General features: G+C 40.4%; 1 protein-coding gene across 8 annotated transcripts in view; it reads right to left on the bottom strand.

The window, feature by feature from the left end:
* Tet3 (tet methylcytosine dioxygenase 3) overlaps positions 1-16,440 on the bottom strand; it is a 102,053-nt gene that overhangs the window by 19,920 nt on the left and 65,693 nt on the right. For all 8 annotated transcript variants that reach the window (XM_063229602.1, XM_063229601.1, XM_063229600.1 and 5 more), the window contains 2 exons: positions 7,925-8,015; positions 1,332-1,425 (listed from right to left, as the gene is read on the bottom strand). In XM_063229602.1, coding sequence (XP_063085672.1) covers positions 1,332-1,425; positions 7,925-8,015 — 185 coding nt within the window. The remainder of the gene's footprint in view (positions 1-1,331; positions 1,426-7,924; positions 8,016-16,440) is intronic.

The following is a 16,440-nucleotide window of genomic DNA, read 5'->3' as shown; positions in this document are numbered from 1 at the left end:
CCTTCAAACTTTTAAAGGATTGTTTGCACACTAAACGAAACACGTATCTGACCAGGAGTTTTAGCTCTGAGGCAATATCATGCCATGGTGCCTCCTTACTGAAGCATTAATTGTATTATGTTTAAAGTTGTATTTTGGAAATCAATAAAACACTACATCATGAGTCCGTCATCATCTGGCTCCCCAAAGGCTGAACTCAGCATGTCATGGGTATCAACACATGCATGTGGACACTGATACGACGACGGTGGTCCTGTGGCTAGGGTTTTCAAAACACTACGGTCAATCTTTGTTCATTGCCTGGGGTACTTGCTGACTAAATGTGCTCATGGGACACAGGTTCACAGCACACAATAACCCAACCAGCCAAAGCTGGACCTGAAGCTATGTCATTTTGGCTTCCCAAGTGGTAAATGCACAAATGTCACTAGGCACAAGTGAATAGCTTCTTGAGGCCGCTGGAGTGAGTCTATGCTTACATTCAAAACTTGAAGAAAGCAAGCTGGTTCATGGCCACATTGCTCTGAAGGAGCCCCGCAGGGTAGAATGCACAAAAATGTAAAATCAAAGGCCAAGGAAAGGCACAAACACACCAACTCCTGAGCGCTGCAACTTGGACGGTTCACATCTTGTGGGAGAACTGTAAAGGCTCTGAGCAGGAATTCCCTGAGCATGAACCAAGGGCAGTACGACACCTCACAAAAAGGAAAGCCTGTTTTCCCATTAAAGGGCTTGGTTTTAGCCACAGGGGTTTCCTGAGTCCTCTCCACCATGTCATGATTGGTCTTCAAATACCTGCTGCCTTCTTTTTTTTTTTTTTTTTTTTTTTTTGATACCAGGGATTGAACTCATGATCTCACACTTGCCATGTAGGTGCTTATACTGCTGAGCTAAATCCCTGGCCAAATGCCTGCCTTCCACTGCTCCACTCATTCTGAGCTTCTGAATGTTCCCTGAATATTTTGCACAGGTCATCTTAACAGCAAGCATTACCTAAGGGTTCTCTTTGGTTCACCCATTGTGTTCCCAGATCATTTTGCAATATTCTTCTTGGGCACCCATGGTGTGCCTTGACTATTTCCCCCAAGTTCAGTCTAGAATTTGTTAGGCACACTGCTTCTCACTGAAGGTACTGAGGTACTGGTTGTAGGGTGGGAGCAGGAGGAAGATGTGCTCTTCTACAAAGTTCTACCTTCTTTGCAAGTTGGAGAGAAGACAAATACTCTCCTTCAAGCTACAAACATGGAGGTGAAGCCTTGCTGGAAAACAAAACCCAGGCTCTAGACACAGGACCAGACAGAGTGAAGAGGCCTACAGGAGATGACACTCACCCACTTTGCAATGGGGCACCCGCGGGAGCTCTTCCCCTCCTTCCCAGTGTAGATGACCTTCTCGATCCGGATGGCTTTCCCCTTCTCTCCATACCTAGCAGGAAACAGAAGCCCTCATGAGCACAGTGGAACCTCAAAGAACAGCTTATCATAGGAAGGCAGGCTCTGGTGTGCTTTAGTTAGAGTTTCTGGCTACTATGGGGTCAACAGAGAAGAAAAATGTTTAAATGGTTATTCTCTGCTTAGAAGCTCCGGGAACACAGTGGCTGCTTCCAGGTTCCCGGGCCTTGGTAGGGCTCACCTACCCCTTGTCTACTTCTGTCCATCTGGCTCATCTCTGTCTCAAGGCAGAGGGGCAGTCAGGGAGAATGTCCCTCATTATTGCCTGAGCCTCCAGGAAGAGTTCTGAAGCCAAAGGCTAAATATAGACATTTGTCCCCAGTGTTGTTATTTGAGTCACCCTGAGAGCTAGTCACATATTCAATACACAGGAGAAAATAAACAGGAGAAAACCACATTTTTCTCTTTTAATCACCCAAGTTGACCTTTGAACATGACAAACAGCTAAGGGGAGGGAGGGACACTATCACACACAAACACTGATGCCCATGCACTGGAGGATAGTAGACACTTCTGGTTCCTGCACACACCTCTTCTCTGGCCCAAATACTTAGTGCTGCACCTCAGGCCTCTAGGACCGTCTCATTAGCTACATCATGTGGTGTAATTATGAAATTATGGCCCCAGACATAAACCAATTTACCCAAGATCACACAACTACATGAGGGCTATTGTGATCACACACAGCATGGGAGGTAGACAGACTAGGTTTAATTGCCAGTCTAGCCACTTTCTTGATATATAACCAGCCAAACTGCTGAACTTTTCAAAGCCTCAGTTTTTCCATCTCTAAAATGTAAATAAAATTTTTTTATCTCCTTGGCTTGGTAAAGATCAAATGATAATCTACACGGAGTACATTATTTACAGTGCTTCGAAATTCTTAGCATGCAGGAGTCTAATAAATATTTATAATAATATAAAAGTCACCTTACTGAACCATCCTAATCTAATAATTTTCATTTCAGGAGCACTATTATATCACACCTGCAGACAATGGTCATTTGCTACTTCCACTTTTCCATTCTTTACACCTCTGTTCAGCCTCCTGCTTCTCTGAGCTGGCCTAGTGCTTCTGACATGCTAGGAGGACTCTCTGCTTGTTTCTCAACTTCACTGAAAGTGTTCCCAGTTAATTTATCACCGAGCACGAAGCTGGCTGGGCTGGAAGAAAGACTTTCTTACTTTGAAAAATGCTATTAAGGGTTTCTATCCTAATGATTTAAATCAAGCACTAAAACTTGTATGAATTATACTTTTCTCGTCTCAGCAGACAGGTGATTGAATGGTTTTTCTTCTTTGATCAGTTAACATGGTATACTTACTAACAGATCATCTAAATCATAAATAAATTTGATTATTGCATATTTTAATATACTATGTAATGCAGCATGATGTTATTATAACTATTACAGTTTAAAATGGACATAGTCTTAATCTGATCTATTCCACTTGTGGGAATTATTACCTCAAAAATAAGTGCACATGGTATGCCACCCCCTCCCACTGCTAAATTTGACTGGCTTAAAAAAAAAATAAGTGCACAAATATATCGGGCTGGGAACAACAGTGGGAGGAGTGATTATACTTGGTTCAGTATTTCTCTATACACATATCTACATCTTTGTAAGTGCTTAGAAAGGCTGGGGTAAACATCAAACTTTGAGAAAGTTACTCCTAGGAAGAATGATTGTTAGAGAGATAGATTCACTCTGTACTTGACTTTTTCTTTAAAAAAAAAAAAGTTTCATTTTTGTAGTTAAGATAGAGAACAAAGATTTTTAAAAAATGTTGATCTAAGGCTTCCATACGATCTATTGCTCAAAAGCTCAGTGAAGGGGTAAGAAGTTCCTGGGATCATTACAACATTAAAATGTGAAGGTTTTGTTAATCTCTTACAAAAGTATTTGGAGACAGGGCCCAGAGTTTCTGTAGCGTGATCTGCATCATGAAAAAAAGATCACACACTGCTGCTTTCTGCCTGCTTCCTGGTCACTCAGTTTAGCACACATTTATCAGGCAGTCACCCAGTAGCACAGGCCTGGCGTGCCTGTCCGAGGGCAGCCTGAGGTGACCACATAACTCTCACCGAGACAGGGGACTATCAAGTTCCTCACAGTAGGGTGAGCTGAGGACACGGATGCCGGCCTTCCCACCAGGTCCTCCCCTCCCATTCTGTCCTTGGGAGAAACACGTTCTGCAGCAAGCTTCACATCAGACAGCATTTAAATAAAAGGGCTAGTCACCACCTAATCTGCTACACTTTTTTTTAAACAAAACTATTTTTGTTTAAAGACAACCAGTCAACTCATCTTTCTTCTTAAACGCTTTAATTTCTAGCTTATCATGAAAAAGCCCTTCTAGTATATAAATTCTGAGGTCCTAAACTAAGTCTGCAAGGGTAGGCTGAAATCTTTCTTTAAAGCTGGGCATGGTGGTCCACATCTGTAATTCTAGCATTCTGGGAGGCTGAGTGTTGACAGCTTAAACCCGACCTAGCAACTTATAAGATGTCTCAAAAACCAACCCAGGGCTGAGGATTTAGCTTGGTGGCATAAGCGCCTGCCTTGCAAGCAGGCAGTCGTGAGTTTGATCCTCAGTACCGATAAAAAGGAAAAAGACAACAAACAAACAAACACACAAAAAAACAACCCAATCCAACCCAAAAAACAAAAACACAATACTCCAAAGAGTGGGGATGCAGCTCAATATGAAGGTATCAGGTTTGATTTCCAGTACTCCCCCACAACAAAGTAACTAATACTCTTAACCAGGAACTCTTCAAGGATGGTACCAAGACCAGCAGCACTGGCTTCATCTCAGAACAAGGAAAGAGAGTTCAGCTCTTGGGTCCCATCCCATACTCACTGGATCAGCTAGGTAGGCCCAGTGATCTATGCATTCACAGTCCCCAGGAGCTTCTGAGGCCTGCCCAGGATTAAGAACTACTGCTTTAAAGCTGTGGCTCTCCCACCCTGCCTTGGTACTGGAGAATGAACCCACAGCCTTCACACTGAGTTACGTCTTCAGTCCCCGCAACCTTTCTTTTTGTTTTGAGACAGGTCTTGCTAAGCTGCCCAGGCTAGTCTCAAACTTTGGATCTTCCTGCGTTAACCTCCAGAGTGCTGGAATTACAGGCATGTGCCACCACGCCTTGCTGGAAACTGTGCTTCTTCAGAGTTAGCTCCACCAAAGAAAGAGGTCAGGTACCCCAAAGCACTGGTTCTTTGGTTCTATAACAAGCATTTAATGAACTCCTAGGCTGCAGAGAATCCTGTTCCCAGACACACACAAAGCTCTAGGCACCACACCATCCTCAGATATGAACTTGACAACTGATTCCAATTATCTATGACAATGAGGACACCCTGAGTACCCGAGAGGTTTGAAGCCCATAAATAAATGGGGTTATTTTAGGATGCATTTTTGTTCTCCCCCTCCTGTCTTCAAATCTGTACCACAGAAGCTGTAAGCACCAATGTCTGCTTGATTTCAGTTTATTTCTTCTCCCTGACTTTGGCCAACTCCTGACAGTAGAGTGGGCCTGCAGAGAAAGTAAGGGAAAGGTCTAGAGAAAGAGAGCCAGGCCCATTCAAACTGAGCCCCCAGACAGGGGAGTTCCCTCATTCCCACATTCTGCTCCTGGATCCAGAAAGGATCTTAGGAGGTCTATAAAATAAAAAGAATAGGTGGAGAAATCAGAGAAAAGGGGGTGGGGAGACAGATTTGTTGGTATAGAAAATATGATTGTGTGTGTGTGTGTGTGTGTGTGTGTGTGTGTGTTACTCAGGGTTGAACCCAGGCCTTCACACTGAGCTATATTTCCAGCCCCTTAGTTTTAGACAGTGTCTTGCTGGATCACTAAGTTGCCCAGGATGAACTCAAACTAGTGATCCTGCTTTGGCCTCCCAGTGTTGGGATTATAGATGTCCACTGCTTTGGCCTCCCAGTGTTGGGATTATAGATGTCCACTGCCATGCCAGACCATGTTTCTGAGAGGTGAGCCTGGAGTATTTTGTCATCCAGGAAATCAAAACTATTAAGGTCTCCCTGTCAGACGTACTCACAAGTGACCTGAAGAGGTCTCCATGGCCAAAGGTCAGGCACCACATTCTGGGGGTGGGAGTGGGGGTGGGCACGAACTCTGGTTCTAAAGTTGTTAGTGGCCAAAATAAATATGGAAATGCAATCTGTTTATGACTTACAAGGTCTTTAGGATAAAAATAAACCAGTTGCTGAGAAAAAGCACAAATATTCCTGGTCTTGAGAGGAATTCCTCCTTTGGACCAATTTTTGAAGACTTTACAGTTGGCTGTTACAATTTTTAAAGCAATGGGGGGGGCTCCACAAATCTCAACTTTATCATTATGTCTTGATCCTTGTTTCAAAATGTACTGTTCTATAATTGAAGTGGTTAGAGGTATCTATAAATCTTATAAATTACCCTCCAAAAAAGCAAAATCAAAAAATAAACACTGATCCCAGATCAAATGTAAACATTGAACTCCTCTGCAGCAACCAATCATGTTGACTTTCCTTATAAAAATGACGGGCAAATGCTGCCTGGCTCAGTTTGGAAACTGCAGCACACACATGTGGACATGCAGCAAACGCTGTTTGACCCAGTTTTGTCCTCAAGGGCTCAGAAGTGTCCCTTAAATCAGGATGGGATTCACAGAATGGGCCTTTGGTCAGATACTTTTATGATTGGTTACTCTGAATTTGAATGTCAATATATACTTAGGATATATTTAACCACTAACAACAACAAAATATAAATGTTTTCAGATGCTATCGGAAATTAAGAAGACTATGATAGACCAGTGACCTCCACCCACTGTACTTCTCAGGTACTCAGTTCAAAATCACGTTCCCTCTGTACCAGCAGGACTGGTTTGGCTCCCCTCGTCAGACAAACTCTGGTTCCCAAATCTGTAGAAATCAGTCTTCCCATATTACCTTTACACATATAACCAACGTGTTTGTGTCTGTATCACTATTGCTATTGTTTTATTTAAAATACCACTGTTTTCTATGTAACAAATGCAATCAGTGTATGAAGTATATGAGGTAGACAAAGTCTGCCCACCCCTTACATGGTATTTGCGACAAATACTAACTATGCCTCGTGAATCCGCTCAGTCTACCCTAGAACCCTCCCACAAGTGTATTTCTGCAGTTTATTCCCACAGTGCTTCCGTAATGTGTGTGCTTTTATCATCATTTCTATTTGTACATAAGAAAGCTGAGTCACAGAGGAATATACCAATTATCTAAAGACTCGGCAGTACACGGCAGGGCTAGCACTAGACCCCCGTCTAGCACCAGCATCTACGTTCTCACCCACCAAGCTGTATTACCTCTGAACAGACCAAAACTCAAGAATATCTACTGCCTGCTGTGGACATGCACATCAATTTGGGCTCTTAGCCGTAAGAACAACTAAATCATAAGTGTGACATAAAAACTTTAGGTTTTTTTTCTTTTTCTTTTTGGTACTGGGAATTGAAGGCAAGACCTTGTACTTGCTAGGCAGGCACTTATACCACTGAGCTATAAACCTGGCCCCTAAACTCTCCAGTTTTGAATTTGAATGCCAATATAAACTTATGACATATTTAACCACTAACAACGACAAAAATTAAAACTGTACACAACAATTAAAGTTGTATTAGGTATAATTTAGGTCTTTCTACTGAAACTAGGAAAACAATAAACAACTCACTGTCACAGTGAGTACCCTTTGTACCCAGAGTCTGTTTTCTAAATACTTTTTCTGCCACTAAAAGGAATCAAGACTTTTTGGGTAAATGTACATGAGCCCAGAAGATTTTGACATACTAGAAACAAAGACATGACAGTACCTATGAAGTATTTCTGTGGGAGGGAGCGGGGAGGGACTGAGGAGGAGACAGAGGGTGACAGGGTGGGAGGGAGGGGAGGGAATGAGAGAGGGGGAGAGAGAGAGGGAGGGGGATGGGGAGAAGGGGAGAGGGAGGTGAGGGGGAGGGGGGAGGGGAGGGGGAGGGGAGGCGGAGGAGACAGAGAAGAGGCAGGAGGAGAAGGAAGAAAGAGAGGGAAGGGAGGAGAAACAAAAACAACCTGATTCCAATCAGGCCTTTAGCTCTACCTACCAGTTTATAGGACTTAGAGCAAGAAGAGCATGTTAAATAACACTATAAGCAAAACTCAGCAACTGTGGGAAGCTCACACTGCAGGACATATAACCACACAGCCCTGTTCATCAATAAAAATATTTCAGGAAGAAGGAAAAGGGGGCTTGTGGAGGACTAACATACACAAGTAGACTGAACGAAACCTAGAAAGACTGAAAGCGAGCTTCCCACATTCGCCCTGTCACAGTATGGAGAAGGGGACTTCCTTTTTGTGTACAAGGCAATGAAAATGACAGGTGCTTGAAATCCACATCCCTGTAACCCCACCCTTCGTCCTGGAGTATCTGTAATACTCACCGCTCCTCCATGAGTTCCCGGATAGAAGCTACTGTGGGGCCAGATCCCAGGTGAGTATAATATGGACCTTCATCTTTCTCCACTATTTGCTCTGCAAAAACAACAAGAGTATTATTTGAAGATATTCAGTAGGAGTATTAATAGGCATGTTATAAAGCAGGAAACTCAAGTGGTTCATAATTATGTGAAACATATTCCAATCCTTCAGAAACCAGGAAATACAATAAAATTGTAATAAAACAACATCATTACATGTCCCCATTAATGGATAAAGATTTAGAAATTTGAAAATGCCAAGTGTTGTCAAGACTGTATTCTAACCACTGTGCAATTCATCTCACCAGTTACCCAGTAAAGCTAAACTGTTGCATACGTTTGATCCCGCAGGTCCACTTCTAAATGCTCACTCTAGAGCAGCATCAGCAAGCTAGTCAGAGTAAACTACAAAAGGGACTCAATGTAGATGCTCACAGTAGCATCATTTACAACCAAGGGATGTAAACACCACAACTGCCCATCAACGGATGGAAACATTAAATGTTGTGTATTCATACAATGGCATATTATTCACTCTGAAAAAAGAAAGGAAGTTCTCGTAAATGCCATTATATGGATGAACCTTGAAATATAAAGTAAAATACATCAAACACTAAAGGACAATTGAGCACAGTGGTGCACGCCAGTAATCCCAGCACTCGAGAGGCTGAGGTAGGAAGACGGCTACAAATTCAAGGCCAGCCTGGGCTACATAGTGAGTCCGGGACCAGTTTGAACTAGTGAGACCCAAAACAAAAACACAAAAAATTCTCACACAAAGGGACAAATACTATTCACTTACACTTACACTAATTATCTAGAAGAGGAAAATTCATAAAGACAAAAAGTAGACTAGAGGTTATCAGGGACTGAAATGAGGAACAGAGTTATTGCTCAACAGAGTTTCTGTTTAGGGTGATGAAAAAGTTTTGGAAATAGTGGTGACAGTTGCACAATATTTTGAATGTCACTACATGATATCCACACTTAAATATGATTAAAGAGGCCAATGTTATATTTTATATATTTTAGCATAATTAAACAAATAAGTACTAACACATACTGTAATATACATAAGCCTTGAAAACGTTATCAGCGAAATCTTGTATCAGCAAGATACAAGAAGATCCACTGATTTGAAATACTTGAGACAGATAAATATATAAAACCAAAAAGCAGATGATAGCTGCAGGGACTTAGGTGCAGGAGGAGGAGACAGAGTGTGACTGTTTAACCAGCGGATTGAATTTTGGAGCAATGTAAATGTTTTGTAACTTGACAAGTGGTGCTCATGCAACACTGAAAATACCCCACCCTGCTGAAGGGTTCACTTTAAAATGGTTAATTTCATAGTATGTGAAGTTCAGGTCAATTTTAAAAAATGAACACACTATTGATTCAAGTAAAAACATGTGGTACCATCAACTGAACACTGAGTTACATCCCCAGCCCTTATTTTTTATGAGACGGGGTCTTGCTGAGTCACTAAATTTCCAAGAAGTGAGGTCCCAAGTTGTGAATTTGCTGCCTCAGGCTCCCTGAGATTACAGGCATACAGCATGTCTGGATTTTTCTTGGGGGGGGGGTGGCACACTGAGGATGGAAGCCAGGGCCTCTGCACTGAGTTACACCCCCGGGACTTCCCACTTCTTTAAGACAGAGTCTTGCAAAGTCACCATGTTGCTCAAACTTGCAGTCATCCTGTCTCTGTCTCCCAGAGGACTGAGGTTTCAGGCCTGTGCTACCATGCTCAGCCCATGAGTGAGTTTTAAATGAATTTTTCTAAGTGAAGAAAATAAGACTCCAAAGGCTACATAATAGTAACTTTGAAAAAAGGGTTCTGATTAAATACTACAAGGCTAAAAGCAAGAACAACTATACACATATTAGTATGCATACTACACCTCAGTTGATACGTTTCATACCTAAGAAAATATGACAATTAAATGCAACACAGTCTCCTACATTGAATTCTAGAACACAAAAAGGATATTAGTGGGAAAATCTGTTAAAAATTTAAAAATCTGTCTTTAATAGCACTGTACCAACATTAAGGTCTTAGTTTTATATATATGTAAGACATATATATTACAGAAAACAAGTAAAGGTATACAGAAATACTCTACCAACTTTGCAACCTCCTATAAACAAAATTATTTCAAAATAGAAAAGGTTTGTTGTTTTTTGTGAAAGGGTCTCACTGTATAGTTCAAATTGGCCTCAAATTCATGACAATTCTCCTGCCTCAGCCTCCTTGAGATTACAGGCATGTGGCACCACATCTGGCTGTAAGTTAATCTGCCATCTTGTACTATAAGAAATTCTCATCACACACAGCAAAACACATATAAAAGAGTTCTCATAGTTGCAGTATTTGCAATTCAAATCAAAACTGGAAACAAACTGCTTTGGGTGATTGGTATACTGTGACCTCCCAAAGTCATTTGCTGAAGCCTAACCCCCAGGGGGATAGTAACAGGAAGTGAGGCTTTGAGAGCCAGATCAAGAGAGTGTGGCCTTGGTGAATAAAATTAATGCTCTTTACAAGTAGAGACATAGGGTGAATACACCCTCACCTCAAAACCCTCAGGCCAAATGAGGACACAGAGAAAATGTGGCTGTCTGCAAGCCAGAAAGTGGGCTCTCACCAGATACTGGATCTGTTGGCACTTGGACTTTGGAATTCCCAGTCTTCAGGATTGTGGAAAATACACCAGCATATGGTATTTTTGTTACAGCAGCACAAACTAAACACCATCCATAATCCAGCAACAGTGGAATGGATAAATAAAACACAGTAGTCACACAATGGAATAAATCCATCTAGCAATGAGAATCAACAACTTGTATCCCGATGGCTGACTTCTACAACATAGTCAAAGATCCCCAAAAGAGTACAAAAAAATGCCATAAGTCAATAAAATATATTTAAAGCAGCTCAGCGAAGTTACACTGTTTAAAGATTCAGAGGTAAAATTATGAGGCTGAAAAATGAACCTACAGATATTCAATGATTTGTTACTTATAAAAATGGCAATTTTCATATCATTCAACCTCGAGACAAAGAAAGGCAGAGTAATGTCATGAAAGCCAACAGTATGATGGTCCCTGAGGAGTGGGACAGGAACGTAACTAAGAGAATACAGAGAACCCTGGAGAGTTAGAGATGGTATATTTCTCGATCTAGGTTCCTGGTGGCAAACCTACAGCATGCATGATGCCGCCAGCTGTTTGTTATCCTTGAAAGTCCTAGAAGGGCTTCCTGATCTACGTGGCTATCCAAGTGTTCATTTTATAAATTGTCACTGAACTGTACATAAATGTTTTACGTACCGTCATGTATAAAACTCAAGATCTTTAAAACCTAAGAAACTTTGTTTTTCAGTACTGAGGAATAGGCCTTCATACTGAGCCACACACTTAGTCTTTTTTATTTTGAGTCAGGGTGTTGATAAATTGCTGAGGTGCCCAAGTTGGCTCAGATCTGCAATCCTCCTGTTTTGACTTTCCAGATTGCTGAGATTACAGGTATACACTGCCGATTTCTACCTGTCTTTGCAGAATATTATGCTCAGTTTTATGGAGGACGTAAGACTGGATAATACTCAATTACTATCTTTAAAAGTGTATGACTTAGCTGGTTAGAGAAGATCCACACGTAAGCACTTAATGTGCTGCATATCAACAAGGAAAAGATAAAATCTCAGAGCACAGTCTTGGGATAAGTGGGGGCCAAAATGATCCATATTTGAAAGAGTCAAAAAATATGCCAGTGCTGGAAAAAAAACAGGAAGATGTTTTAAAAATAATCTTTGATAAGGTACAACATGAAAAAACCCTGAAAAATTTAACTAAAGAAAACTTTATAGTAATAACATCAAAAGTCAAGCTGAATACAGACAGCATGCTGGAAAGAAGTATCTAGAATTTGCACCAAACAAATACCTGATTAAGATCACTAATGTAAAAAAAATGAGAAAAAAAGATAAAAATGAATTTGAGAGACATGTAAATGGCTCAATCACACATAAAGCTACACTAAGATACCATCCTCCTCCTTTCATATGAGTCATTAAAAATCCTGATAGTTCATTTTGTTGTTGAGGGTACCAGAAATAAACAATATGAGAAGCATTTAACAATATAGTAAAAGTACAAATGCATAATCTATTTGATCCAGCAATTTCAAAAGAATTTATTTCTAGGAATTTGGTTACACTTGCATATGTTTCAAATAAGTACACATGAATATTCATTGTATCATTATAATGGAAAAAATCAGAAACTTAAATGTCTATCATTAAGAACTGGCTAAACAGATTATGTCACATCCCTATAATGAGATCATAAATAGCTAGAATTAGGCAGCTGCAGATTTACTGACAGAAAATTATTTCCAAGGTATTTGGTGGGGTGCAGATTTTCAGTATAACAAGTATAGCATGCTGGAGTTAGCATATATATACAATCACACATACACTAAAAATAGCAGAGTAACATGCAAATATAAACTGAGCTCAGCAGTGCTCCTGGTATTTTTTTTTTAAAGGTTAGCCCAGGTGTAGTGGCATACACCTTAAATCTCAGCTCTGAGGCTCAGGCAGAAAGACTGCTGCAAGTTCAAGGCCAGCCTGAACTACATACCAAGACTCTACCTCAAAAAACAAGACAGCCAGGAATTTAGCTCAGTGGCATAAGCGCCTGCTTGGCAAGCGCAAGGTCATGAGTTCAATCCCTGGTATAGAAAAAGAAAGAAAAAAAAAAGAGCAACATTATGTGCAGCCCATCAGATGAATGGATCAAAGTTGCCTCCCACTTACATCCCTTGCTCATGAAGGCTGTCACTCATCCCTCCCCATCCTGGTCAGGCTCTTGCCTGAATTATCATCATGGTCTCCTAACTGGTCTCCTTTCTTCTACATCATCCTATCCAGTAAACACCAGTTATGTTTCCAAAACAGAAATCTCACACTATTTTTCACTGAATGACTCCACACTAGACAGAAAACAGAACCGAAGTTCCACAGCACTGTCCTTAGCTCCCTTCGCACAACTTGCACCCTGCTCAAAGACTCCTGCCACACTGTAAAGTACCCCTGTGTCTTTAAACTTTTTTCAATAACAGCAATGTCTTCCTTTATTTCTCCCTTTGGGAACAACTCATCTCTTAAGGCCTACTTTAAGTGCCACTTTTCCTACAAAGCCTTGCTGGACTTTCTCAGATGTTGTATACAATAGCAATATCAGGGCATGGATCCCAACCCATTATGTAACTGTTAATGGGGCACAGAACAACAAACACAGGTCTTGTAGAAAGAGACCTGTGGAACCAGGATGCATTATGTTCCCAATTTCTCTAATCCCCATGCCTTCACCAGGAAAATACATAAAGGGCTTAGCACAGTTGTTGGCACACAATATGAACTCAATGGGTTGCCATGGTCCAGGTTCTGCCAAACAATTGTGTCAGTGTGGGCAAATTACATAACCCTTGCAAGCCTTAAAGTAGTTAAAAATATTTATATGTTACAGAATTGCTAAGGATTAGATGAGATATGAAGTACCAGGCTTAAACATTTCACAAGTGGATGATTTTGATTAAAGAGTTAGAAACTACCTACACCAAATATACTCTATTTTGAACCATAAATAGAGAAGACTACAGAAGAATGCAGGTGATGGGGGGAGGAGGGGAGGAGGGAAGGAGGCCAGGGGAGAAGGAGAATATGAGAGTCTGAGAATGTGGGTGTTGGAGGTAGTGGCCTGGAAGCTCTTTATAGATCCTAGAAGACCACATGATACACAGAAAATAGAATCCAAGAACATGCCAGAATTTCTGGACTCTGTCCCAGTTTCTATTGTCTGGAGAAAAGTCAAAGTAATGAATTGGCTATAGGGTCTTAGAATGGAACTGGAGCATAATGTAGCTTTTGGTGACTACATTTTGCCCCAAATCTGAACAGCTCAAAACTCATATAGTTAAGGACAAAAAAAGATTTTCAAGAAGAAGATGGAAACTAAATCTTGGCAACCCCATTCTAGCAGTTGGGACAGAAGATAGAGAGCTCTGAACAAAGCCAACCTGGAAACTGGCTGGTCAGGTTCCTCTGGGAGGCCACTGAACTACCCAGGGCAGATGTGATCCAGCAGCCAAACGAAACCAAAGCCACTTTGAGCAGTTTACAAGGCAACCCAAGGAGCATCATAAAAGCACTGTTCCTTTAATTGCGTACCTTTCCCTAAATGTGTGTCTGCATGGGGAGACGATATTCTATGAGAAGAAATCTGAAAACAAAGCATGTTTAGTAATAAAACTAACATATGTACACACCCCCCCCAGCACTACCAATATCTTATTATGTAAATGTCTCCTAACCAGGAAAGGTGGTACACATCTGTAATCCCAGCACTGGGGGGCTGAGGCAGGAAGATCGCCGTGAGGTTGAGGACAACATGGGCTACATGGCAAGACTGTGTCTCCAACAACAAAAAAATCTTATTTTCATATAACTTTTGCTTTATGTGTTTAATATTTTACATGGTAAAAGATTCCTGAGTTAAGAACAAAATAATAGACTTAAGTATAAAAATTTTAAAAAATTAAATAGAAACCTTGTACTGTTATATTTGAATTATAATTTTTATTCAGCTGTCACTGTGACAAAATACTTGGGATAATCAACTTACAAAATTTTGGCTCACTGTTTCAGAGATGCCTTGCTGCTTTGAGCCTGTGATGCCACAGTATGTCACAGCAAAACTTGTAGTACAGATGTCCTGTTTGCCTCATGGTGACCCGGAAGCAAAAAAGAGAAGGGTTCCCATATCCCTTCAAGGGCACACCCCATATTTCTTCAAGAGCACACCTCTCCATGACCTAACTCCTAAAGGTTCCACCACAGTGCCTCAGGCAGGAGATCATGCCTTCAACACACAGCCCTTTGAGGGTATTTAAGATCCAAACTATACCAGTTACTATTCACTTGGGTTTAATTCACTAAATGTTCATAAAAGCAATAATATTCCACTAGCTGTGAGTGCTCTAAGCTCTATGATTTTGACTTTTTTTTTTTTTTCTTTTGTCTTTTTGACACAGGGTCTCTCTATGCAGTTCAGGCTGGCCTTGAGCTCACTTTGTAGCCCAGGCTGGTCTCAAACTCGCAACGATCCTCCTGCCTCAGCCTCCCGAGTGCTGGGATTACAGGCATGAGCCACCACACCCGGCTTATGATTTTGATTTCTAAATACCATTATTTGCAAAGGAATTATATATCCTCAGATAAATAATCAAGGAAGGTTGAGGCAGGAAAAGTAGGAAAAGTACAATGTGTGCTCTGGACATCTTGTGGAAAAGCAAAGAAGTGTTTAAAGAACGAACACTGGGGTGGGGGTGTGTTCAAAGAACACTGAAACTAGACTGAAGGGGTTTCCTGTTGGTTAAACTTGAGACGTTCTGAGCAAAAAGAATGAAACTATCATTTAAACACAATAAATACATAAATATCTATGGATACAAAATCAACAATGTTCAAAAAAGAAAAAGACAAAAAATAAACCTTCATTTACTCCCACTGGCAGTAACTAGTCATTTTATTTGCGGTAACATGTAATTTATTATTAGGTACTATGAAATTCCAAATTCCTGCTATTTAAACTACGATAATGCTTCAAGTATCATTTCAAAAATTCACCTTTTAATGAACAAGCTTTTAGACTTGTTTAAACAGATGTGACTTATACATCAAAAATAGAGAAAAACATGAGATAAATGGGTTTTTTTTACAAAAATATGTAAAATACATAACTTGATTTACTACAAAATTTTGCTTTAACATAAAATTTATGCTCTAAGGCTTATTTACATTTTTCTGTATTCAGAGTAACATTTTGTTTCACTGCTGAATCACAGCGTACTCCTTTTGAAGACATTTTAAATAGCATTTAAATCCAATATTTTTAATACTAACAATGTTCACAACTCAATTAAAAAGATAACAAAGTGAAAAACTATGACCCAATTCACATGTGTAACAGTACCATAATGATTGCCTGGCCAAAAACTTGCATGCGACATAATTGGTTACAAGTGCTATTCTTACTTAAGGCTTGCTTCGGCAGCATAGATACTAAAATATCCTGACTTCAAAGACGTTTTTAGAAAACACACATACAATTCAAGGGAAAAGTATATGTTATTCTAGCATTCTGGTAGAAATAAGTAAATGATGAACAGAAAAATGTTTTTGGTAAGAATATATTACTATGATCTACACTTTAAACAAATTTTTAAGTGCTAATAAGGTCATTGCTAACTATACACCTATTATGGTATACAGTAGTTCTCTAGAACTTGCTTCTGCTTGGTTTCATTTTTGAGACAGAGTCTTGTTATGTAGTTCAGATGTGCCTTGAACTATGTAGTCCACACTAGCCTTGAACTCACAGCAGTCCTGCGTTAGCCTCCTGAGCGCTGAGATTAC

The sequence above is a fragment of the Cavia porcellus genome, unplaced genomic scaffold, assembly GCF_034190915.1.
Source record: "Cavia porcellus strain 051 isolate PalLab524CR breed Dunkin Hartley unplaced genomic scaffold, mCavPor4.1 scaffold_18, whole genome shotgun sequence".
In the NCBI taxonomy this organism is placed as follows: domain Eukaryota; kingdom Metazoa; phylum Chordata; class Mammalia; order Rodentia; family Caviidae; genus Cavia; species Cavia porcellus.
Note: the sequence above shows the minus strand (reverse complement) of the source record. Positions and strands in the feature narration are given on the sequence as shown.